The sequence below is a fragment of the Fimicolochytrium jonesii genome (assembly GCF_025526975.1).
Source record: "Fimicolochytrium jonesii strain JEL569 chromosome Unknown EV422scaffold_7, whole genome shotgun sequence".
Lineage (NCBI taxonomy): Eukaryota > Fungi > Chytridiomycota > Chytridiomycetes > Spizellomycetales > Powellomycetaceae > Fimicolochytrium > Fimicolochytrium jonesii.
The window spans coordinates 831,230-855,577 of NW_026515674.1; the positions used below are offsets into that span (position 1 = coordinate 831,230).

Genomic DNA, 24,348 nt, shown 5'->3' on the forward strand with positions numbered 1-24,348 from the left:
CCGCTGTCCTGCCTCAGTAGAAAACACCGGTTTCACACGGAAAGCAAATCTCTGTGTACATGGATTCGGGGGACGCATGATGAACGACTTTGTTGGGAAACCATAGCATTCACAGAAACCATTTACCTGGGTCAGACCGGACTGCTGGTGTGGTCTCACTTCGGACATCCCTTCCAACAACGCGTCGAAAACCGCGTCGAGTCCGCCCAGTTGTCTAGGGACGGTCCAGCTAACGAAGGGTCTTGGGATATCCCAGCCTCAGCATCCGCCGCCGCACCGCACTACTCTATTGCCTCAAACGGACGCCGCCTACTCTCCCCTGCCATCCGCGCCTTGCAGACTCCGGCTGTAGTTTCGACGACAACGCCCGCAGGTCCCGTACAGTGCCCGCAGTCTCGGCAGGATACAAATCAATCATTTGAGAGAAGGGTGGGGACCATCCACATTTCGACTGCAATTTACCAGGAAACGCGAAACTGTGGCCGGTGGGCTTTCCTGTTCCTTGTGGTCCGACGATGTTTTTGTGCCTATCCAACCCGCAAAGCATGCATTGCTATACAGACTTGAGCTTGAAGGGAAGCAGACCTGGAAACGCGACGTGTGGCATTTCTCCCGCTACGCGTTGTCCGAAACTGTCGCGATGTCCGTAACCTCTCTTTCTCTTCCGCGGTGAGAGAAACAGGTTGTTCAGTCTGAATGCTGGAAGAGGTGGAATTGGGGCACATAGTCATCACATGTCCAATGTCCGTATTACTCCGACTCACAGGTATAAATCCCTCACTATATATACATCTGCATGGCAGCGTCCCCTTCCCCCTCGCCCCACTCATCCCCCCGGTTCCGAATCTAATCAACCGCAAAATGCGTATGCCTCTCCTTCGGACTCATCCCACTCCTCGGTATCATCTCGTCCCTCGTCGCGGGCACAACCAACGCACTCCTCGGCAACGACACCCGTCTTTGCCCCAACATCCCCGACGCCGGCGGCCCCAACATACCCCCCGACGACACCGAAGACGATGATATCGTCGGTAACGCCGCCGACAGCCTCCTCCCTATTCCCCCTTGCGGGGCAGACCCGTACAACGGTCCACTACCCCCTTTTTCTAACCACCCATCCACACCCTCCCCTGGCGGCGGTATGGGTATCGCCCCCTCCCCCTCCCCCTCGACAAAAGACTCCGTCAACCCCGACTCCCCACTCTCCCCACTCTCGACCGAATCAATCCCCGCCTCACCCCACTCCCCCGTCCCCACAACCCCCTGCGGCCCAACACCCGCACCCGCACCCGCCGGACACCATAGCGCCTGATCGCTCGCGCTCAAATCCCCCGCCTCCGCCACAAGATCCGGCCGCAGTTCGCCTGTCTCTTTCACGACGTCGGATACCGTGTGGTCTAGTAACCGCCGGAAGGTCGAGTAGTCGCCGTCGGCGAGCTGCGAGAGGGTTTGGAGCAGGGGTTTGCAGACCACGAGGGATTTCTGGAGTGTGGGGTGCGTGCTGGGTGGGTGGAGGAGGGTGTATTCGAGGAGGAGGCGGCGGAGGTTCTGGGGTTGCGAGGGAAGGGTGAGATATGGGCATGGAGGGTTGGATTATGTGTGTGTGTGTTTTTTTTTTACATACCTCGTTGAAGAGGATATTATCCAACGCGTTGCGCGAGTTGCCTTTGTAGAGTGAGGACCGCCGTGATGCGGATTGACTCCTTACCGACGAATGCGAGCCTGATTTCGCGGCACTACCCAAACTCAAACCATCAGCATGAATCCTAAAGCTCCAAGATTCCCCATCGCTTCCCCTTGCACATTACTTGAAAGCCCTAAAAAGCTTGAAGATCGCGCCAATAGTCCGCCGTCGTTCCTTGATAAACTTCGCCGGGTACATCCGATGGCTCACATACAACCCGCCCACAATAATCACCACCCACCCCGCGATCGTGATGGGGACCACATAGTCCGGGTTAAGCGACATGCCGGCGAAGATCCAGCCGATCAAGGCTACCCAGGAGGCGAGCAGGGAGGCGAGGGAGCGGTAGAGGGGCATCCAGGGGACGTTGCAGGGCTTACTGGAGGAGATAGGGGTTAGTGAAAGGGGAGGGGAGGAGAGGGGACAGGAGGGGGAGACGTACGTGAGGAATACGCCGATGGCGAAGAGGAGGTTGACGACGAAGATGCCGCCGAGATAGAGTGTTTTGTTGGAGTCTTGGAGGAAGGCTTGCCAGAGAACGAGTAGGAACTTGATGAGGTGGTCGGTGGCGAAGAAGAGTCCGTCCCATCTGAAAGCAAAAGAATGCGGCATGTCGGATGAACGCCCGTTTGACAACGGATCCCTTCACATCTCACCACCAGCATGCACAGACGTACTTGATCTCATTCTTGCCAATATCCTGCCACACCACCCTCGTCACCAAATTCATCGGCACAAACAAGTCGATCAAGACGGCGCCGATAATACTCATGGACCAATGCCTCGCACTCGTCCAACACTCCACCTCGCACAACGCGCTCATCCTTGCCACCGCAGGCGTATACCTGCACCCCAACGGCGCCAACAGGGTCGTCGTCGCAGGCACATAGCCCACCGTCCCCAACAACGGCAACAACGCCTCAGCGGGGTACAACAGAATATGACCGATGGAACTCTGGTTTATCCGCTGAGCGATGTTGGAGAGGATGAGCAGGGTGAAGATGTTCCAGAGGAGGATAGCGGAACCGAACACCCAGAACGTCCATGCGACGCTGAAGTTGCCCGCGAGGAAGGTGGCTCCGCGCGCGACGGTGTCCCATTGCGGGATGACGTGGAAAGCGAATTCGCAGAGTTGGACGGTTTCCACGGCGACGAACAGGAGGGAGAGGTAGTTGGTCTGGTTGGGGAACAAAGATCAACAACCCACAACGACCCCCTTCCACCCCTCTGCCCTGTTGTTTCGACGTACCAAATTCCCGCGAACAAGCTCCTTCCTCACCCTCGACGGCCATTTTGCCCTAACCTTATCCCGAAACTGCAGCCTCACACTAAACCAGAACGCAATTAACAGCGATACCAGCAGCGTGCCGAGCGCCACTAGGGTGAACATCGCGCCCGATTGGGAGACTTGGAAGGCGACGCGGGAGTGCAGGACCGTCATGAAGGGGGACATGGTTGAGATGTAGGTTTCGCAGGGGGGTGCTGTGCGGGGAGGTGAGAGAACATGAGGGGGGGTATGGGAGATGCGGAGGATGGGAGATGGGGAGATGGGAGATGTTGAATGAATACGTACCCGGAGCGTCAGCAGGAACGTTATGCGTCCCGTCCCGGAACGTAGCCTGTGTCTGCAGCACCAACGTCGTATCTCTCACCGTCCCGTTGCCGAGCACGGTAGCGGTCCCGTCTCGCATGTTCGACACCTGATACGTCCTGCCCCAACAAGATGATATCAGTCCAGCTCCCACACTCATCGCAACGTGAAATGATAAACGAGGAAACCCTACCCATCCCTCGAGAGCGTCTCCGAATCAAAAAACACCGGCCCCGTCGCGCCCAGGAACCCTTCTACGCTTCCCAGCAACGCCGTCAGGTTCTTGGAGTAGTTTCCGGCTGCGATTGAGGAGAGAGGGGTTTGGGAGTCCAGGAGGGAGCGCCAGATGTGCGCGAAGGCCCAGATACAGTCGTAGACGAACCTATGGGAGTGAGTGGGGGTAAATGTGGCGAGGGGGGTCGGTGAGTATGGGGGAAAGCGGGAGGGAGAGGAGGGAGGCTTACATGGATTGGATGTAGGGGGTGCCCATGTTGCGGTCGGTGAACCTGCGGAATGGGATGAGATGAGGTGAGATGTTGGGGCTTGAGTGGGGCAGGCGACAGGTGATAGCGCTTACGAAACCCAAGTAACCTACATCTGCAGGACCTGCTCGTACAGTGGGCCATCGCCTTCCACTGGGAGAGGGATGAATAGCATCAAATCACTGTCAAAGAAACATGGCTCGTGAAGTCCACCGAACACGCAGACATAAGCACACACCTGAACCGCTCACAATGAACCCGTCCAACAGGTGATAGTCCGGCGGCTCCATCTGCGCCGGCGCCCATAACGCCGCTTCGACCGCTAGCCATACGTATTCTCGGGCGAGCAGTCCGGCGTCCCTAGAGTTGCGAGTAGGGGCAAAACGGAAGAGGATATCAGGGTACAGTTCGGTGAATTGTCCTCATCGTCTCCCCCGTGAGTCTTCCCAAACGGCATCCCCCGGGCCGCATGCACGCCACCACACATCCTCGCCACCCACACACCTCGCGACCGGCAAAATATCCACCAAATCATCCTCCCGATTCCCAACCCATATAATAATCCTCGCCTTGCTCTCCGCAATCGACTTGATCGCTGGTCGGTAGTATTTCGGGTAGTACTGCTCGATGCTGAGCACCCGGATGTCGTTGGCAGCGGCTAGGGCGGAGAACATCGTTACGACTGCGTGGGAGCGGTGAGTGATCTGAGAGTGGGAGAAAATCAGGTGGGGAGGGGGACTTACTGCCTTTGGCTGCGGTGGAGAAGAGGTGTTAGTGACGTGGCGGAGAAGGGGTGTCAAGAGGCGGAGACATACCATAATCAGAGTTGTCATACATCATGGCTGTCTAGCAATGACACGAGGAAACGGGTGAATGTGAGCACAAACGTGGCTTTTGGCTAAGGTGTCCAACCGAAAAAAAACAAGGTTAAGCCTAACCTGCGCCCAGTTATAGTACTGGAAGATGCGCAGGAACGCCGTTGCATGCATCTGGTCGGAGGGAATCGTCCTATGAGCAAAACGAGTGTGGATAATAGTTATAGCTTGTGTGGTCGGGCTGCATGGAAAAGCGGGGCCTGACAGAGCGCACCTGAAGAAAAATGGGTACTTTTCCTTATTGTCGAAATCGCTGGCGGTCGCTGTTGACCCGCATATCGGGATCTGGAGGTAGCCAGTTGCGAGCGCGGGGCCGATTGTTACGCCGGATGTTATGTCGCCTGTCGGCAACGAGGGAAGAAAAGAAAGTCAGCCGATGGGCGTCCCAAATCTCCCGCAGGGAGTGACTGTCCCCACCGCGCAAAACCGACCTACAAGCCCAATCGCCCCATCCTTCGCCAAATCCAACGCATTGCTCATCCCCTCCCGCACCATATCCTGCGAGTCCCTCGGATCAAGCTGTATATACGCGTCGGCAGGCAGGAGCGACGTAGCGGAGATCATATCGATCGCCAGTTGCATCGTCTCGAAGTACGCATTCGAGTAGTTCAGCGGGTCCACGAAGTGCACGTTGGTGAAGGGCAATATCACCCCGAGCTTGAGCACTGTCGCGTTGGGTGGTGGCGTGCTGACGGTCGCGCATCGTGTTGGTGGTGGTGAGAGGAGGACGGTGAGGAGGAGGGCGGTGAAGATCGGAGCGCATGACGAGCGGAAGTGGCTAGGATGTCGCATAGCTTCATTGAGAGCCTCCTCCACCTCTAGCTATCCCGCGAGCCTGTCGTGTGTTGAGCAGAATGGTACGTATACTCGAACAACGGCAAACCTGGCTGAGAGAACAGAAAACCGTTCGGAAGGATAACAGTTGAGGCAAAACCGCAGAAAACGGCAACGGCGGGCGTAAGACTGAAGCCAAATTAGAGGGTTTTCGATGAAGTATTCAGGTTTGATCGGAACAGTGAGTCGTGGATTCGATCGGTTACGGGGGCGGTTTTCAGGGGTTGCCTCCTGAGACCGGAAATGAAAAACGAGTCACTGGAGCTAATAATGTGGTCAATGCCTTGCACTTCTTTCAGTCGGATATCGACCGGCGCGGGGCTGGGATCTAGTTTTGAGTGAGCGGGTCTTTTGGAGTTTTCGGGGCCGGACGGAACTTCCTGAAAGAGTTTGTAGGATGGATGCGGAAACTTCGATGGGACGGTGAAAACAGAGAGGAAGCATAGTCCGCCGTCGGGGCGTCTTTGTTAGTTTGGGCGCCAACGTGTCCATTGGCTACTTTACAGGTCAGGAGGAAACTCAATCAATGTTAAACTTCATCGCCGAGCGGAGTTCCAATTCACACGCTGTCGAATCTGCATTGGTCGAGTCATGTGACTTGTGTGCTTATGTAAAAAGATCGGACTTCCCGCGTCCGAAAACCCGTCGGGTGCGCGCGAGGTGAGCTGATGGCGATGGGTGATTTGTGTCCTGCCACATACATATAAAGGACGGCAATGGTCGTAAGTCCGGCACCAATAATTCTCCTTCTCCGTCGGCGTAAACAGTGCAAGATGGCCGTCGGAAGGGAAACCCAGCTTAAGACCCGCACACGAAGCGATGTGCAAATACCGCAGCGGAGGGCATTACCGTCGGGCCTTATCGATATCACTCTCGCCCTGGGGCACCTCGCCATAATAGCGACGCACGCGATGACATTTGGAGGCTCGGTGTTTAAGGACCAGGAAGCGTTTAAGAAATGGTTCCCTAAGCAGTCGTCGCCGGCACATTACGTATTCAACTATGGCATGCTCGGCGTGGAGGTTTTCTTGTTCTTGAGCGGGTTCCTCGCTTGTCGGGCTTTGCTTCGAGCGCAGTCTATGGACGGACCTAGATTCAGCAAGAGGGAGTTCTACAAGCACCGATTGCTGCGATTGTATCCGACGCTGCTGAGCACCTCGCTTTTAACAATGCTTCTGAGGGCGGCAGAGAACCCAAAGCATGTGGAGATGAGTGCCGTGCTGCGTGATCTGACATTCACGACGAATCTCTATCCCGCAAGCACGGCCATGAACTCGATGCTGTGGAGTACAGCCGTCGACTTTCAGTGCTACCTCCTAGCACCGTTCGCTCTTCCCCTGCTACAAAAGCTGGTCCTGAAGAGCGGAATCAGGCCTCGATCGAGGTACATTGCGATGATCATCGTCGCTTCAACGGCGATGCGTTATTTCTGCAACACGTTCATGGACACGGCCCTCTTCAAGAGCCTTATGGACATGGCGACGATGAGTATGTCAGATCTCCTGGTCCTAAGTCCGTCAGAGTGGACAGCCTACATGAAGCCTCTTGACTGTATGTTTGGCGTTCTAGGACTCTACTCGAGCATCCTGTTCCGCTCGCTTCCCTTCGTCCTCGGTATGCTGTTGTACATTAACTGGGACGATCGCCGATCCCACCCACAGACCAACACCTCCAACTTCATGTGGGTGCCTTACGCGCTCCTCATGTCCCCGCCCGTCAGCGAAAAGCTGATGCAGCATTTCGGATACCACTACAACGAATGGCTCTTCGTCCTCCTCCTCCCGCAATTCTGCGGTTTCGCCTACCACATCCTCGACACCCTCTTCGACCTCGCCCCCGCATGGCAAAGCCGATTCGACGTCATCGCCACTCGGGGTGGGTTCTCATGGATCGCGCGGCAATCATTCACCAGCTATCTCCTGCACAGTCCCATTGTCGGGGGTATAGTCATCGCCGCGCACGGGAAGGCGGAGGGACCGCCGTCGTACCTCCCGGTGATGATTGTGTGGGTCGCCGCCTCTGTTATTTCGTTAACGGTGTCGTGGGGGTTCAATCAGGTGGTTGTTGGACCCATTGATAAAGCGTTGACGGGACTTACGGTAGGTAAGGACAAGAGGGAGAGACGGGAAGCTGGGATAAAGAAGGATCTGTGAGGATGGGGAGACGCTTCAGACTGGGGATTGATCCCAGACTCCGAAGTCAATTGCGTCTGTTCCTGGGCCCTTTGGTGCTCGGCGTCATTCAGGATGGTTGATGGGATTTCGATGAGAGTCGTGCGCTCCTGACCACCATGGGCTCCTGTCGCGTCTCCCTGGATGAGCTCCTCAACAGCGCCTCCTGTGGAGACGGGACCCTCGTACCTGGCGTTGTCCACCGGATCCTCACCGCGATGGTCAGGGACGGGGTCGGAAGTAAGACTGGGCACGCGGTAGGCGGTCTTGCGCGTCACCCACGCAGGGAGGTCTACCGTCGAGTTGGGGTTCACCAGATAGGGATTGGCCTCAGCAGGGGACTTGCCCGCGAGGAGCCCTTCCTTAATGTGCTCGACTCCCTTGATCTGTCTAGCCGTAGATGTCATGATTGCTATAGTGTTTGATCTGTTGCTCTGTTTGGTTTCTACCAGTCTCTGACAAACAAATTTCAAAAGGTCCTTGTGTTTGTTCAGAATAGACTGATTCTTCAGTAAGACCGCCGCGCTCGTGAAGGAACGCGCCTGGATCTCGTCCCTCGTCACTTTCAAACTCCGCTCGCCGACAGCGAAGACGATCGCCGCGGCAGCTTGGCTGGTTGGCGAGACAAACTCTCGACAAACACACAAAAGCCCTCATATCCCCCCACAAAGTTCCCACAGGGCCGTCACCTCGTCCACTGGGAGCAAGAAAAAAAGACATCATGTCTCGTCATTTACGAGCTCAGCGAAAGTGGCTGCAGAACAACAAACGCAAGTTAGCGGACGAGGCGGAAGAGCCGCTGAAGGCAAAGTTAAATAAACTCTGGCAGCGTGCGGAGAGTCTCGACCAAGCCGGAGTGGACGATTACGCCAACTTCCTCGACGTTGTGTTCGACAATCCGACAATCAAGACCGGTGCGAGCAGTTAGAACTCCGTATACAAGAGCTGGAGGAGAAGCTGTTGAAAGCTACGAGTGACATTGAAGACCTGAAGAACGACAACGAAGACCTGAAGAACGACAACAGACAACTGAACGCTACCCTCGATGCGCAGGCACGATCCGCGCTCCGGCGACAGATTGCCATCAACATCGATTGGGAGGTGAAGATGGACTTCCTCCAGCTGACATCCGAAGACAAAACGGCGTCGATGAAGTACGGCTACGGACCGCGCAAGGGTCAATCCAAAGGCGTTGTCTTCGGATGCCAGCTGGAGGAAGTCCATCTAAACTGCCGCTACACAAGGCAATCGAATGGGCACAGGTAGCGGCTGAGAAAGAGGATCTGAACGATGTGATGGAGACGTGGTTTGGCCCGCCGGAGAACGGAAAATCAGAGATGTTCAAAGGCACTATGGAGTCCTTGAAGCAGTTCTCTGTGGACCCTCATCCCATAGCCTACAAAGGGGTTCCGGTGGATGCCAATATGGCTAGGGAACTGGTTCAGGGCATCAAGGAAGAGTTCCTGGTCGACGTGGCTGTGGAGTATGTAGGAAAATTGGAGATTCGCCGGAATCAATCGGGTCAGACATTGTTTCTGTTCTCCCATGGCCATGAAGATACGGGGGAACGAACCATGATATGATACTCATAGGCGGTAAGAAGTCACAAGGGCCGTCGACACAGCTATCCATCAGCAGCCCCGTGGGTCGACATTTGTACTTCGGACACCACGTCGCTGTAAAGTGCCAAACTTCCGTATAGCCACGTTGTCGAAGTTGGTCATACTCGATTGAGCCGTACTCTGTCACAATATAGTTTTCACCCATAGTCTACTTCTGATGATAGGGTTTCCCTTTGGTGGTGTCTGTGTCTGAAAGACATCAAAGTCCGCTTCGACCCGACAGGTAAGGACAAGAGGGAGAGACGAGAAGCTGGGATAAAAAAGGATCTGTGAGGATGGGGAGACGCTTCAGGGACAAAGGGAGGTTGGGTGTTTGATCCATGTATCTACAGTATATTGCATCATTTCCATACTGGTACGGGGGATCAGACCCTGTTGAAGCTTGAACGTGTAGGATATTGCCGCCTTGACTTCGGCATTTAGCCTCGAGGCACATAGGAATCGAACAGGCAAACCAAACCAAGTGGGCTTTGTCGCTTCACCTGCGTCCCCCTGCGATGAGGGACCGGCAAAGACGACATCGCGCGCGCTGGACTCTGCGCGCGTATAGGTACTCCCTTTGCGGTTTGTTTCTTGGCGAACCTTTGGACCATGAATAAAAATTGGCCTTCAACCTCGTTCATTGGAACGTACAGTACTACGGACCATACGACGAGAGGCTTTCAGGTCGAAATAACACTGCCCGAGGAACATCCGATGTGAGTGTTCCACATGCGTACGTACAAGCGCGTTGGAGCTTTTGAAGACGCCGCGCGTCCCCGTTGAATTACAGTAACTGCTTGGCAAATGCTTGGCACATCGGATTTCCGACCAAGGAACGTTGCAGACAGTTTTCCAGGATATCATTGTTCGAAAAAGGTATAAATGCGAAACGGGTGGCAATGCTCCCTTTTCGCAGCAAGGCAGTTCCGCATCTGTGTGCTTCTTCAAGGACCTTTCTACCACATCCATCCATTTGCACAATGACGATACCACAGATGTCCCCCCGCGACCACTTTCTCGCTTGGATGGATGCCGTCGACGTCGCCGACACAACACAAACGTTCGATGCCATGGTGGCCGCCGCCAACGTCACCTCCTCCCAAGGGCTAGCTCTCTACACCGCCCTCAAAGCCGCTCTTCTCCCCATCCTGCCGTACCGCCAAAAAGGCTTGTTCACCGCCATCGACGGCAAACTCGCTGCCACCGCTACCCTCCGCGAGGAATCCTCGCCTACCGGCCGCATACTCATCAGCGGTGCCGGGCCTTGCGGGCTCCGGTCAGCGGTGGAATGCGCGCTTCAGGGCTACCACGTCACAGTGCTGGAGCTGCGATCCCAGTTCAGTCGCCACAATATCATCAAGACGTGGAAGACGATCATCCAGGATCTGACGAGCTTGGGGTTGTCGCAGTACATGCCTGCCTTCCAGCCGCATGGACATCTACACCTGGAGACCAAGCAGATTCAACTTGTCCTGTTGAAGACGGCGCTGCTGCTGGGCGTCCGGGTGCAGTATGATCAGGGCCTTTGTGGCTTGATCGAGCCCATTTCTGGAGTCGATGCTCCGACGGCGTGGACAGGGTGGTCGTTACCCGCCGCAGAGGCAAAGGCGATCGTCAAGAGCAAGAACAATGCCGTTGCCGTGGATTCCACCGGCAACGAGAGTGCGGACGCTAATGAAAAGGAAGAGATGAGCGAGGAGGATACCCCGGCGGAGCTGGCCTTCCGCCACTCTGAAGCCAACCTCGACGGCGCCGAGAAGCGATCGAAAGTAGACTTTGTCGAACGTGCGAGCTCACAAGACGGCGTCATCACCCGCGCGGCGGCTGTACATACGATACCCTCGCATGCCGTAAAACACGAATTCGACGCCTTACTTGTAGCCGAAGGCGAATCCTCCCGGCTGCTCCGCAATCTCGGCTTCGACCGCAAGTACGTGCGCTTCGCCGAAGCGATCGGGATGGTCGTCAACCTCGAGTTCTCCCCGCAAGCCACGGACGCCAAATCGAAGAGCCGCGCCCCTGAACTCCAACTCCCCGAGTTCGTCGGTTCCCGCGCTCAAGCCGAGTGGCGTACCGGCCCGCTCGGCAAACTGGAGAAACTCGGTGTCGGCATCGAGAACATGGAGTACATGCGGGGTCTTAAGACCCATTTCCTCGTCATCACCGTCAAACGAGCATCCCTACATGAAGCCGGCGTCCTGCGCAACAACGAAGGCACCGTCCACGACGTCCTATCACCCACCAACGTCGACATCACCCAACTCCGCTCATTCGCCCGTCACACGGCCTCCTCGGTCGGCGTGCCCCCCGACGCGCCCTTCTGCGCACAACACGGCGTGCAGCTCTTCGACTTTTCCGCAAAAGCCATGACGATGCAATCCCTCAAATTCCTCAGCCCCGCCGATGACCCCACCCATCCAACCGCGGTCGTCCTCCCCATCGGCGACGCCTTCCAAAACCCGTTCTGGCCACAGGGCCTCGGCATCAACCGCGGGTTCCACACCAGCCTTGACGCCGTGTACGCCGCGCACTTGTTCATCACCACCCACGACACCGCGCTGGTCGAGCTGGAGCGCGGGTTTGCGCGCCGCACGTCCGAGTGGATGGCGTTTGCTGAACATTACTGCGTGCAGCCCAACCCGGCGGGACATTGGACTTCCGACCCTGTCACGCGGTACGCGCCGCGGCTGTACCAGAGCATGTATTTGAGTGAGAAGAGTGATCCGACGGCGAGGAAGGTTACGGAGCAGTTTAGGGGGATGAATGAGAGGGATTTGGAGAGGAAGAGGGCGCAGATTCCTGTGCCGGAGAGGGTGAAGGTTGCGCTGGGGTTGGATGAGCCACGGTAGGGACGTATGTGGATAGATCTGGCATTTAGCATTAGAGAGACGCTCTATTTCTGTAGTTCAGACTTTTGGCCCTCTGTACATAGTCTCCTCTTTGTCTTTCTTGTACAGAGATATCTCCAACATGTCACATATTGCCACGGCAACGCCTGAGCGATTGTTAGCGCGCGCAAGCACGCTACATGATTTCGAGGGGGAGGTTCGCGACTAGGACGATTAGTACATTCGTGTTCATCTATGTACTTGGCAATGCGTTGACTCGGTGAACGAGCAAATAGGCAGATGCAATGGCAGAAAATCCTCGCATCTCGGCTTACACAGGCCGTGCCCGCGGCGAGATGCCAAGCTCCGACAAAATATCCAGCCGTTCCCTCGCCTCTTTACATCCCCGCTGCTCCGCCTACACCATATTTCAAAAAAGAAAAAGCGCAAGTATCAGCATCCACACTCCTCTTCAACTCTACAAGCAACACGAACAAACCTACCTCCTTATACAACCGCAAGGCCTTCTCAACATCCTTCCCCACCCCGCTCCCAACCTCATACAACGCCGCAAGATTGTATGTCGCCCGCGCATGGCCCTGCCGCATCGCTTTGCGGTACCATGTTGCTGCGCCCGCGTAATCTCCTACTTGCTGCTGTTCCCCATCCCCATCCCCATCCCCATCCCCATCCGACTGAACGCTCTTGGCCCCAACCCCGTCAGGCGCCTCGGTCCCCGTCCACCCCAACTCGAGCAATTCACCGAGCATGTTCTGCGCGTTGGCGTCGCCTTGACCACCTGGGGACTGGGAGATGTCGTGGGACGGGAGATCGGTGGATGGGGCGGCGGCGGCGCGGGTGAGGTAGGCTATTGCGGCGGGGTGGTTTTGGAGGGGTGGGGGGTGGGTGGTGTAGATGCGGGCAAGGCGGAGTTGGGCCTTTGTGTGGTTCTATTGAGGGTTTTAGGTGGGTTATTGGCGCAGGGGGGTTAGGGGGGTTGGGGAGGAAGGGAATACCTTGTCGGCGGCTTCTTTGTAGTACCGCACGGCCATGGAAGTGTCTTTTGGGAGCACGCGGCCGGAGGCGTCGGAGCAGCCGGATTCGTAGAGGGTTGCGAGGTTGTAGGCTGCGTCGACGCTGGTGGGTTGAACAAAAGGGATCGTCAGCTACGAAGTCCTGGGGTGCACAAGAGGAAGAAGTGCCTCACCTGCCCAATGTGATTGCGAGATGAAACTGGTGGATTGCTTCCATGAAGTTTTTCTGTCGACGAGCGGGTGTGATGAAGAATTCGTCAAGATATCCGGAAAACAACAAAAAAAGAACCACTCACCTCAACCAACGCCAAATACCCCAAATTATTCGTCGCCCCCGCATGGCCCCCCGCCGCTGCCAACTTATACAACGTCTTCGCCATCACCACATCCCTCGCAACCCCCACCCCCTCCTCATAACATATCCCCAAATTATTATGCGCAGCCGGATCCCCGCTCTCCGCCGCCCGCCGAAACCACACCACCGCGTTGCCATAATCCCTCTCGACGCCTCCCAAGCCCCGATAATAGCAGCTGCCGAGCGCGTTTTGCCCGCGGGGTGAGCCGTGTTGCGCGGCGAGACGGTACCACGCGACGGCGGCCTCCGCGGGTGATCCGTCAGCGTCGTAGTTGGTTAAGGATTGAGGCACGCGCTGGAGAAGGGAAGCGACGCAGCACATTGCATCGACGTGGCCGGCCTCGGCGGCGAGGAGGTAGAGCTCGTAGGCGGTGCGGGGGTCCTGCGGGACGCCTTTGCCTGTTTCGTGGATGCGGCCCATGGCACTGAGGGAGTCGGTGTGGTTGCGGGAGGCAGATTGTTGGTACCACCGGATGGCGGCGGCCATGTCCATGGGGCGCCCGAGGCCGTGCTCGAACATTGCGCCGACCATGTGGATGGCGTCCGTGGAGCCGCGTTGCGCGGCGGCCTGCGGGCGAAGCGGGGAATTAGCATCGCTTTGGTCAGTTCGCTGCAGCTTCGGCGATAAGGAGGGTAGCACACCATGTACCGCTTGAACGCAATGTCGTAGGAGCGGGTCACCCCGAACCCAAGCAGGAATTTATCCCCTTGCATGAACAGCTTTTGCGCGTCATCCAACGTCAATTCTACAGAATGCCAGCTGCGTCAGCACCACTGCTGCGTAGTTCATGATACTCTATCAAACCCATTACCTTCCCAGTCAGGCGCCCCAGTCGCCACAGCAAGTTTCGCCACCTTCCCCGACGCCACCTCAGCAGCATCAGCACCATCCCGCGCCAGCGTCAACGTTAGCTGTATCATCTGCGACCAAGAAACAAAAAAAACACGTCAGTACTCCACACTCCTACTCCCTCCCCACAAGCCTCGCCCACATCTCACACGAACCCCCTACTAAACCTCAAAAAGGAACCACTCACCACATCCCGCCAACTCTCCGCCCACGCCTCCACCCCCTCCCTCACTTTCCGCGCCCGTCCAAACCCAACTTTCCTTCTCCCATACCGACTCAACCGGTTCGTCAGCGCTTCCGTGCGCCCGTAGAAAATTGAGAGGGCGCGGCCGACGGGGGTGAGTGGTTTTTGGAGTGATGGCCGTGGGGTGGGGGATGTGGGAGATGGGATGTGGGCGAGGGTCGTTGGGGTGAGGAAGGCGGTGGTGGGGGTTTGTGGGTCTGGGGAGGGGGCGGAGGTGGCGGTGGCGGTGGTGGGTTGCGTGGGAGGAACGCGCATGTAAGGGAGTAGGTCTGTTTTGCGCATATTGTACATTTCCTTTCACCACGGGGAAAAAGTCCGAGTGAGACACCATCAAAAACCCACCCACCACCATCACCCAACAACGGGCAAAGCACGCATCGGGACATACCACGACCTCCCCAACAACTTGTCCCAGCCGTCCATGCGCGGAGATACTCGACCGCGTCCGCACCGCCACCTCCACACATCTCTGCAGGCTGTCGTCCACCTGCGCCGCCGTGACGCCTGATAGGCCTGCCGCTAGTGCGCCAGCGGGGGCGCCGCGCGCGAAGGAGGGGTTCGTTACTAATAGTTGGGGTGGGGGGATGGGGAGGGGTTTGGTGTCGTGGCGGGGCTGTGATGGATGGGGTGTGATGAGTCCTGTACTCGATATGCGTCGTCTCAATCTGAAGCGAAACGTACCTCAACCCCATTCATCCGATCAATCTTCTCCTGCAACGCCCGCTGATGCTCTACGCTATTATCAAACCGCTTCGTTGCGATGTTGACCTTCAGCGCCGGCGGTTTGAGTTTGCCGGACCGCTCCGTGATGGTGCCCAGGTTGTGCTTGGCGGGGACGGGCGGGCCATCGGATGGGGTGCGGGATTTCGGTTTGGATTTGGTGTGGTGCGGCTTTTTGGCGAAGGCGACGGATGTTGCTGCGGGGGAGGGTGCGGTGATGCGCGGGCTGCTAGGGGGTGGTGGACGTGAGGGCATTTCTGCTGGACTTGCACAGGCTACTTATTGGGATTTGTTCGCCTGGTAGCTGGCAAGGAGATGCAGGTGTAGAGACAAAAGTCTGGTTCAACCGCACTACCAACCCCAAAAACGCCAGCATGCCGCCACGCAACGCCAGTAACGACCGCATACTGCATTACGCTTGATGCGTGGGTTGAGAGGCTGGAAGGCGGGCCCGCACAGCGCCGTCTAAGAGTAACCGTATGTTCTTCAGGGTGCTGAGATCTGAAAATAGGCATTGACAGGACTTTGACAGCGCGTTTCCTCCATATTTCCATGCGTCGGAAGTTCGGTACTCAGTGACTGCCCTACGTACCTACAGTACCTTGGAGAAGCCCATCATATTGGCAATAGGTTTACAGTTTCTCGCCAGGTGTCATTAAGTACCCAATCAGGCCGTCATGAGCGATTTACTGTGGGGCTTCTTCAAAGTAAATCATTGGGATGAGGGTCCATGGTGCAGGGATTCCATTATATGAGTCGAATGGTGGGGGAGAATGCCCGAGAAGTGTCTCGAGATCGGGGGAACCTGTCGATGATTGAGGGAGACTCTATGAGCCATGTACAGTAGTATATCATTGCCATGCGCAACGGGGCACTCATCTCTGTCCAGCGCATGCATGAAGAGCGCCAAGCTTCTCATTCGTGGAGCCTTAATGCGGAGATTCTGGGGGCCAGGCAAACATGCCAAGTAGCTCTTGGCAAACTCGCGAGGGTCTCAAGACCCGAATTATCCGCACGCACATACAGTGTCACCCATCGGTGCTTTGCCCTGGTTTCATTCACCCACTCCTCTCCATCGTCTTTGCCCGACAATTCGCGAAAGCGAACGGAAGAACGTCTCTCCGATCATCTGTCACAGACTCCGCAGAGGAAGGTGCTCTTGGTGAATCGCCCGTCACAGATTTTCAACAGCAACGACGCTGACATCACTGCTGCTGCGGCAAGGCTTCACCCGTGGTCCTCAAATAGATCCAGCGCGGGCCTGTAGGCTGAATGAGCCTGTGAGGGAGGGTTTGTCACCGTTTGTGTCTGTTTGTGGACTGAAGATCGGCTGCGGTTGTTCCCCGGTCAATGAATAGACAGGAGACTAGCCAGGCCGCCCACCAGCCCGCGCCGATCTCCTATTTTTATTGCCTCGTCGCCGCCGTTCTGTTCTCGGGTTCAACTACTACTAGTATACAGTACTCCTCCAGGGAGAGAGAGAGAGAGAGAGAGAGAGAGGGGTTTAGGGCCTGCACCTTGCGCCCAACAAAGCCACAGCAGGGACTGCGACTGTGGGGCTGGGGGCCCTGCTCTACGAACGAGGCACGCCTTCCAGAACAGAACTGCTCCGCGGAGGACGGAAGAAACAGGCGCTCGTTGCTCGCTTATCCTCAGAGAACACACAGAACAAACCACACCCACCGCCAGGCCCGTGAACAAGAACACCCTCCGCAACTCCCACCGCAGTGGTCGCGAAAATAAATGGCTTCAAAGACGATCCGCTTCAGTCCGACAGACCGCCTCCAGGAATACTGGAGGGCCGCGAAGAAGGCCCTGGCGCCTTCCGCACCTTCCGAAACACAGAGCGACGCTGCATCTTCGGACAGCTCCTGGGCTACCGATGCGAACCGTAAAGAGGGGATGGTGGAGGAAGTTGACGACGGAAACATGACCGAAGAGATTATCGTAGACTCAGAGTTCCTGGCCATACCTTCAAAGCCCTTGGGAATGAACAGCCGGTCCCACTCGTTCAGCGTGAATAGCACGACCACCAACACACAAACGGAGACGACTGGCCACGAGTTAGAGTCTGCTTGGTCACAGACAACCGGAGAGAGCGGGTTCCCGCGGTCGTTAGTATTCACCAACTCGAGAGCGATTATCGCCGTGAGGAGATACTTCAACCTTTCGTTCGAAGGAGACGATACGGAACGCACCTACATGAAGGAACGATGGTACCAAAGAAAAGCGCTAGCACTTCTAGCGGCTGGGTTTGCGCTGGTGGTGTGGATCCTCAGTCTGGCGGTGGTCAATCCGCAGCCATATACCACATACAACAAGTGGGCGGCAGGATGTACTGCAGTTATCACGGTGCTCCTTATCGTCGCGGTGGCAGCAAATGCACCACAAGCCCACCCCATCAAGTGGCAAATCCTGCTTTACCTGATGACGCTCTGCTGGCCAACCATTCTGGTCGTCGAGATGAGAACTTGTGGATTCTACCACGATCAAACCGCAGGCGTGTTTGGCGGGCCTGGGTGCGGAGCAAAGGATTTCTCTCTGACAATATTCTACGCCGCTGCGTTTGTAACGACGTCGTTGTTTGCGTTGGGGCAAACGCGTCTGTGGTCAGGTGCTGTCGTGATATCGTTCTTGGCGCTGATATGCGCCGTCATTGTTCCTGTGCGCATCTACTACCTGCGTGCGGCAACGGTGTACGTGATCTACGGCATCTTTGTCAACTACATGTCATATTGCCATGAGAGGGTACGTTCTCCTGTCCGTTTTAGCAATTCACACCCGATTGCGAAAGACTTTCCCAAAGGCCAATCTCTAACCGGTGCCACCCAAATGGCAAATCAGCTAGATCGAAAGAACTTCCTCATGCGCGACCAGCTCAAACGGCAGTACCGCGCCACCCAGCGCGCGCGGCACCTCGAGTACAAAGCCGCCGACAGCAAACGCCGGTTCGTCAACTACATCTTCCACGAGGTCCGCGTCCCCCTCAACGCTGCATCGCTGGCCGTGCAGAATCTCGTTGGGGAAGGGTGTTTCGATAATGTGGAAGGCGAGCAGATGGATGTCGTTAATGCCCTGAGGGGCAGTCTGGGCATGATGGCGAAAGTGCTTAATGATGTGTTGGATTTTGAGCGCATGCAAAGTGGGAAGCTGATTTGTGCAGAGTCGCCGCTGGATTTCCATGAGACGGTTAGGTCGTTGCTTGTTAGTGCCAAGGTCGTGGCGAATACCCGAGGGTAGGTGTCTTTTGCATCAAACGCAGATGGTCTGGTCTCGCTCATATCTCGACGCACTCGTACCATTCGCAGATTGAAACTGAACATTGACCTGGACGAAGAAATCGACAACCTCCAAAATCGCAAAGTGATCACCGGCGACGAGATGCGGCTCCGGCAAGTCCTCTCCAACCTCGTATCCAACGCATGCAAGTTCACAAACGTAGGCGGGTCCGTCACCGTCACCACCAAATTGCTGTTCCCGACATCCGACATCAGATCTGGGATATCAGCGCCACCCACGTCGTTGGAGGAATCGCCGCCGGTGTTGGGGAGTCCGTCGGAGTGCCAGATTGAGGTGTTGGATGTGGATGCGCCGTTGGAGGATGAGGGGGAGACTTCTGCTATTATACGTGAGTTAGTGGTTGTTTCAATTCAATCTTGGGGATGTGAGGATGTGAGTTTACAGATTCTAACCAATTATTGTCACGATACGTAGGTATGGAAGTGCAGGACACAGGTGTCGGGATAAAGAAGCAAGACATGGTCGGCAACAAACTCTTCTCCCCCTACGTCCAAACCGACGAAGGCCGGCGACAAGGCGGCAAAGGCACAGGCCTAGGCCTCGCGCTCGTCCGGCACATCGTCAAACTCTCCGGCGGGCGACTCGGCGTCAAATCCCGCCGCGGACAAGGCAGTATCTTCTGGGTCGAAATGCCCTTCGGCCTCACCAATGAACGCGAAACCAACTCGGTCGAATACTCTCCACCCGGCAGCGAGCACCACCACCCCGCTGATGATATCCCCATGGCGCATATACCCATGCTGATGGGCTCCGGCTCGGATGCTTCACTAACGCCCGCCACGCCTGTCAAGAAACATGTGCAGATTAACGAGGGCATGAATATGGAAGACGGGTTTGCGAGCTCGGACGATAGTATCGACATTATCGTGTCGACGATACCGCACACGGATGTGGACGCCGCGGCCTTGAGGGAGTCGCTGAGGGATTTCTCCAAAATATATGCCAAGAAAATGTCGGAGGATCAGCGGCCGCCGCATCCGTCGCTGAATCGGGTAAATATGGTGGTGGATTCGGCGACGGGACAGACGATGGGACCGAGTGTAGCAGCTACGACGAATGGGATCTTCCGTGCGTCTGATGGTGCGAGGACGAGCACGGCCGCGGATGAGAGGTTACGCGCCGCGGGGATGCTGCTCAATAATCTGGAAACGAGCGCGAGGAGCGGGGAAAACACACCCGAGAGCGAACCTGTGGAAGAGATCAACGGCGGCACTGGTGGTCCACCTCCCCCGAACGGCAAACTCCCCAACGGCGTCTCCCACGCCTCCTCCTCCTCCTCCCACGCCACACCCACCGACCGCGCCGCGCCCACCCTCCTCAAACGTTCCCTGCGGTCCAAACCCTCCTCCTCACACCCCTCCACGGGCACCGCCTCCCCCGCCATGTCCGCCGCCCCTTCCCGCCGCACCTCCAACGACGTGATCGGGGGCATCCCCCTCTCATCCCTCACATCCTCCTCCGCCTCCTCCACCGCGAAACCAAAGGCGTCGGTGCTGATCGTGGACGACGATAAGATCACCCGGCTGTTGATGAGCCGCCTGATCACGCGCCTGGGCCATTCGGTGGAGATTGCGGAGGATGGCGCGATTGCGTTTGCAAAGTGTGACGAACGCAAAAGGGCCGGTGGGGAGATGTATGACCTCGTGCTTTTGGATAATCAGATGCCGGTGAGTCCCCCCCACCCTGCAAATTCATCAATATTGTGGGCACTATTTGACTTGTGTGTGTTACTCTTTTTTTTTCTCTTGATTTCTTTAGGTTATGACAGGCGTAGAATGCATCAAGAAACTCCGCGAACACGATATCTCCGTCTGGGCGTGCGGGGTCACTGGAAACGCCATGATTGAAGACCAGAACGAGTTCTATGATGCCGGGATCGATCGGTACGCGTTTCGCAGCACAAAAATCTTTACCCCCCCACATCCCTTCTCACACCCAACTAACATATATATACATTTTTTTAGGGTATTAACAAAACCGGTAGTAGAAGCCGACGTCCGCGACATGATCGATATCGCGCTGCACCGACGCGACCCCCCCGTGCTTGGCCGCGACACGTGGCGGTCGGCGACGTGGAGGAGTGCGCAGATGCTGGTGCCGCCTGTGGCTGTTGTTGGGCATCAGGCGGGGGGCTGAGGCGGGTTCGCGTCGGGTCAGCTGTCTGGGTGAAAAACCTGGACGGTTGGGCGAGTTCGGATTAACCATACACACACATGCATACGAAGACCGAGTGGGATACCCGGGCAACATAACCCCCGGGGACGGAACGACAACACAACCCGTGCCCACTGACTGCCCGTTGTGACATACGCATCCCCCCTCCCCCACATGCCCACATAACCCGACACCACGCACAACCGCCTATCCCCCCGAATTCTTTTTTTGGTCACCCCCCGACATCATCTCTCCCATCCGTCACGAGCATGGGTTTTCGTTGCATCACGTCCTGATGGGGCGTTGGGGTATGGAATTTCTTGTTGTTGTTTCTTGTTTCGTATGCTTGTAGTTAGGGCGTAATGGGTGGGGATATATGTGGGGAGAGGTTCGAAAACGCGTGTTTATGGTTCGTGTTTATGTTCGAAGTGACGGTGGTCCCATCGTTGGGCGTCTCCCGAGCGAGAAGCGCGCGTCCGACGTTTTTTTTTTTCTTCTTCTCGCAAAGTTATGAAACCACCGGTCTTCCTGCCCAGCTCTCTGGGTACATGGTATGTATGATCCCCCGACGGATACCCGAAGGTGCCGAATGGAAAAAAGAAAGTAGAGCCCCTCTATGTTCGCATCTGAAAGTACGGAAGACATTACGCCCCCTCTGCAGATAATAAAGAAAAGGTGTGGGGGGGGGGGGGGGGGGGGGAGGGATGGCTCCCATGCTATTCTATCTACATGCAAATGCGGGGGGAGGGAGTGTCCACCACTCTGTTCTAAATCCGTAACCAGTGCCTACTTGATCTCGGCGCCCTTGATACTCTTCCCCCTCACGACGCCCTTGCTCGTCCTAAACACCCTGCCCTCCCACCCGGCCTCCAGGTCGTCGCTGACCCTGAACCCCGGCTGCACGGCCTCCCACACCTTCTTCTTCGGGTTCAGCACCGCCTCGGGCGGCTCGGTGCCGTCGGTGAGGGTGTCGAAGTAGACTTTGTCGCCCGGGGTGGAATCCGCGGGCGGGATGAGGAATTCGACTTGTGTGTGGTCCGCGGACGAGGCGCAGAGGACCATGCCGTAGGATTTTATGCCGCGCATGCTAATTCAAGACATCCCAAAAAAGTCAATAACAGATCTGCCAAACACCATATGGATCTGTGTCGCCATTTACCTGATAGGCTTCAAATTCTTCAACACAAGCACCATCGCGCCCTTGACCTCCTCCATCGGGATAAACTTCACAAGCCCCGAAATGATCTCCCTCGGTTTCTCCTCCCCGACATCGATCTGCTCAACGTACAACGAATCAGCGTCCGGGTGTCGTTTGACGTCGACGATCTTGCCGACTACAATGTCTAATTTCGAGAGGAGGGTTGCGGGGGAGGTGGAACCTTCCGCGGGCGTGGACGAGACGGGTTTCTCCTTCTTGGGCTTGGATTGTTTTTCGGGGGCGGGGAATTTGTCGTCGTTGGGGAGGGCGGTGACTGGTTTCGCGATGTTTTTCTCGGTGGCGGTGGTTACGGCGTCGTCGATGTTGTCGCCGTAGACGTTCTTGACGGTGTACATTTTGCTGATCTTGGTGGGGTCGATGGAGATGGTGTCCGAGTAGACCGGTTTCACTTTGTACATCTTTGATGTACCCGAGCCGGCGCCCGCGGAGGCTTTTTTCTCTTTTTTGGCTTCACGGGCTTGTTTGCGTTCACGACCGCCTTTCGATTCAGTACCAGTGGCGGCACCGGCGGCGGTAGTGGTTGCAGTAGCGTCTTTCGGCTCGGATGCTTTGGAGACCATCGACGCTGTTCGACCGTCGGGAATCGCGATGAGGTGGATCGGTTCGTCGGGTTTGGATGCGTCGTAGGGGACGTCGCAGATGTAGTAGCCGCGGCGCTCGAGCTGGAGGGTCTCGCCCTTCTTGAGGTGGCGGAGGTTAGCGTCGCCGAGGACGTTTGTCTTGAACTCCGACACGGGCGTGACGAACTGGGAGACCTCGTCGTCGGCCTCGAGCTTTTTCTTGGTGATCAGGTAGTCGTAGTCAAAGAGGGTGGCTTTCACGGGCGTGGAGTCCTCGCCGCCTTGTGCGCGGGAGAGCCAGGTGAGTTTCTTCTTGGTGAGCTTAAAGTCTCCCTGGAGGTTGAGTTTGATGTCGACCTGGGTGATGTGGGATTTGTCGCCGGACCAGCGCACGGCGTCGATGAAGACGTTGCCCCAGTCCATGAAGGTGACTTCCTCGCCGACAACGAGCTCCTTGGCGTCGTCAAAGTCGAGGTAGAGCTCGCCGGAGAAGGTGGTGATCTTTTCGCCGACGTCGGGGTTCTTTTTGTGCTTGGGCATCTTCTTGGTCGTTGTGGGGACGTCCTCGCCCACGACTTTGACGGGGGTAATTTTGTCCAGGTTGAGGGCAGTGTGACGCGGGGAGATGGGGTCGATGACCTTCTTGTTCAGGGCCCAGATCTTGTCCCACTCCAACTCCAGGTTCTTCTGCGACGCGCCCTGCATGAGGATGTACTGCCTCAGGGCCTCGATGGTCATACCACGACGACGGATTCCGCGGACGGTGGGGAAGCGCGGGTCGTCCCAGCCCGTCACCACGCCCTCGTTGACGAACCAGGTCAGCTTCCTCTTGGACAGGAGGGTGTAAACAAAGTTCAAACGACTGAAATCCCATATATGGACCTGGCGGAGGTTGAGCGCTTTGAGTACCCACTCGTATTGCGGGTTCCGGTCCCTGTACTCGTTCGTACGAAGCGCGTGGGTGACGCCCTCAATGGAGTCGACGACGGGGCAGGCGAAATCGTAGATGGGGTAGATCTTCCACTTTCGGCCAGTGCGGTGGTGAGGGTCCTCGACATTACACCTGTAGAGAGCAGGGTCGCGCAGGGCCTTGTTCTTGTTCTTGTAGTCGATCTTTGCCCGAAGCACGCAGGTGAGACCAAACTCGGTGCCGTTCTTCATCTCGTCGAAGCGACGCAGGTTCTCCTCGACCGACTGGTTGCGGCACTTTGACTCGATACCCTCCATCCGCTCAGTCCGCATGGTGGTCACATCTGTGTCATCCACATACGCTTTTCCCTCCTGGATCAACTGCAAGGCGTAGTTGTAGAGAAGGTCGAAGCTGTCGGAGGTGTAGGTGATCTTGTCGGGCTTGATGCCCAGCAGGGTGAGATCCTCCTTGATGGACTCCTCGAACTCTGTCTTTTCCTTAGAGGGGTTGGTGTCGTCGAATCGCACGATAAGCTGACCGTCGTAAAGACGGGCAAAGTAGTCGTTGAGGAGCGCTGCTTTGGCGTGACCAATGTGCAAGTAACCCGAAGGCTCTGGCGGGAAACGAGTGACGACCTTTCCATGCTCGACATCTTTGAGACCAATGTCGAACGAGCCCTGGTCTTTTGCTTTGACAGCATTTCCCTTTGGAGGTGCGGACATGATAGTACGTTTGTCGATGGTTGTTGTGGGAAAGACAAGTTCGCCGAGCGCAAACAAGGTGCGGTGTGACAAGTGTGTGGTGGCAGGAGACTGAGCCAAGACTCGGGCGGTCGAGTGCAAGCGAGTGAATGGAGCTTGGGAGACGAGAGTGGTGGTGCTGGTGGCAGCGGTGAGAGAGCGACGAGTATATACAGCGGCAGCGTCTCTTGTG

At 56.6% G+C, this 24,348-nt stretch overlaps 10 protein-coding genes across 10 annotated transcripts; 6 read left to right on the top strand and 4 right to left on the bottom strand.

Moving 5' to 3' along the window:
• The first annotated feature begins 640 nt into the window (after positions 1 to 640).
• Positions 641 to 1,941, top strand: EV422DRAFT_408756 (uncharacterized protein). The gene has a single exon (XM_053067011.1). The coding sequence runs from the start codon at positions 735 to 737 to the stop codon at positions 1,569 to 1,571; it is 837 nt and encodes a 278-aa protein (XP_052926960.1). The 5' UTR covers positions 641 to 734; the 3' UTR covers positions 1,572 to 1,941.
• On the bottom strand, positions 1,719 to 3,807 carry EV422DRAFT_408677 (uncharacterized protein). Its single transcript, XM_053067010.1, has 5 exons — positions 3,241 to 3,807; positions 2,934 to 3,146; positions 2,362 to 2,861; positions 2,127 to 2,273; positions 1,719 to 2,063 (listed from the first exon to the last, which is right to left on the bottom strand). Exons 1-5 carry the CDS (start codon positions 3,433 to 3,435, stop codon positions 1,805 to 1,807), a joined length of 1,314 nt encoding a protein of 437 aa, XP_052926961.1. The 5' UTR covers positions 3,436 to 3,807; the 3' UTR covers positions 1,719 to 1,804.
• Positions 3,337 to 5,583, bottom strand: EV422DRAFT_408844 (periplasmic binding protein-like I). The gene is made up of 8 exons (XM_053067012.1): positions 5,064 to 5,583; positions 4,847 to 4,973; positions 4,696 to 4,765; positions 4,573 to 4,603; positions 4,501 to 4,509; positions 4,262 to 4,439; positions 3,984 to 4,117; positions 3,337 to 3,657 (listed from the first exon to the last, which is right to left on the bottom strand). The coding sequence occupies exons 1-8, from the start codon at positions 5,422 to 5,424 to the stop codon at positions 3,551 to 3,553; spliced, it is 1,017 nt and encodes a 338-aa protein (XP_052926962.1). The 5' UTR covers positions 5,425 to 5,583; the 3' UTR covers positions 3,337 to 3,550.
• A 656-nt stretch (positions 5,584 to 6,239) lies between these two features.
• On the top strand, positions 6,240 to 7,619 carry EV422DRAFT_566329 (acyltransferase 3; the record flags this gene model as incomplete). Its single annotated transcript, XM_053072421.1, has 2 exons — positions 6,240 to 6,954; positions 7,036 to 7,619. The coding sequence occupies 2 exons, from the start codon at positions 6,240 to 6,242 to the stop codon at positions 7,617 to 7,619; spliced, it is 1,299 nt and encodes a 432-aa protein (XP_052926963.1).
• A 739-nt stretch (positions 7,620 to 8,358) lies between these two features.
• Positions 8,359 to 9,645, top strand: EV422DRAFT_505444 (uncharacterized protein; the record flags this gene model as incomplete). Its single annotated transcript, XM_053068488.1, has 5 exons — positions 8,359 to 8,551; positions 8,581 to 8,855; positions 8,900 to 9,120; positions 9,424 to 9,482; positions 9,629 to 9,645. The coding sequence occupies 5 exons, from the start codon at positions 8,359 to 8,361 to the stop codon at positions 9,643 to 9,645; spliced, it is 765 nt and encodes a 254-aa protein (XP_052926964.1).
• Positions 9,646 to 10,221: 576 nt separating this feature from the next.
• EV422DRAFT_566332 (uncharacterized protein) lies at positions 10,222 to 12,090 on the top strand (the record flags this gene model as incomplete). The annotated part of the gene is made up of 1 exon (XM_053072422.1): positions 10,222 to 12,090. One exon carries the CDS (start codon positions 10,222 to 10,224, stop codon positions 12,088 to 12,090), a length of 1,869 nt encoding a protein of 622 aa, XP_052926965.1.
• Positions 12,091 to 12,232: 142 nt separating this feature from the next.
• Positions 12,233 to 13,211, top strand: EV422DRAFT_408930 (uncharacterized protein). The gene is made up of 2 exons (XM_053067013.1): positions 12,233 to 12,494; positions 12,573 to 13,211. The coding sequence occupies exons 1-2, from the start codon at positions 12,375 to 12,377 to the stop codon at positions 13,059 to 13,061; spliced, it is 609 nt and encodes a 202-aa protein (XP_052926966.1). The 5' UTR covers positions 12,233 to 12,374; the 3' UTR covers positions 13,062 to 13,211.
• A 61-nt stretch (positions 13,212 to 13,272) lies between these two features.
• Positions 13,273 to 13,990, bottom strand: EV422DRAFT_550393 (uncharacterized protein; the record flags this gene model as incomplete). Its single annotated transcript, XM_053071766.1, has 2 exons — positions 13,273 to 13,329; positions 13,400 to 13,990. The coding sequence occupies 2 exons, from the start codon at positions 13,988 to 13,990 to the stop codon at positions 13,273 to 13,275; spliced, it is 648 nt and encodes a 215-aa protein (XP_052926967.1).
• A 3,025-nt stretch (positions 13,991 to 17,015) lies between these two features.
• Positions 17,016 to 20,708, top strand: EV422DRAFT_566334 (uncharacterized protein; the record flags this gene model as incomplete). Its single annotated transcript, XM_053072423.1, has 6 exons — positions 17,016 to 18,020; positions 18,117 to 18,508; positions 18,581 to 18,900; positions 18,987 to 20,239; positions 20,331 to 20,455; positions 20,537 to 20,708. The coding sequence occupies 6 exons, from the start codon at positions 17,016 to 17,018 to the stop codon at positions 20,706 to 20,708; spliced, it is 3,267 nt and encodes a 1,088-aa protein (XP_052926968.1).
• Positions 20,709 to 21,512: 804 nt separating this feature from the next.
• On the bottom strand, positions 21,513 to 24,137 carry EV422DRAFT_505448 (tRNA synthetases class I, catalytic domain-containing protein; the record flags this gene model as incomplete). Its single annotated transcript, XM_053068489.1, has 2 exons — positions 21,513 to 21,813; positions 21,886 to 24,137. 2 exons carry the CDS (start codon positions 24,135 to 24,137, stop codon positions 21,513 to 21,515), a joined length of 2,553 nt encoding a protein of 850 aa, XP_052926969.1.
• Between the last annotated feature and the right edge of the window lie 211 nt (positions 24,138 to 24,348).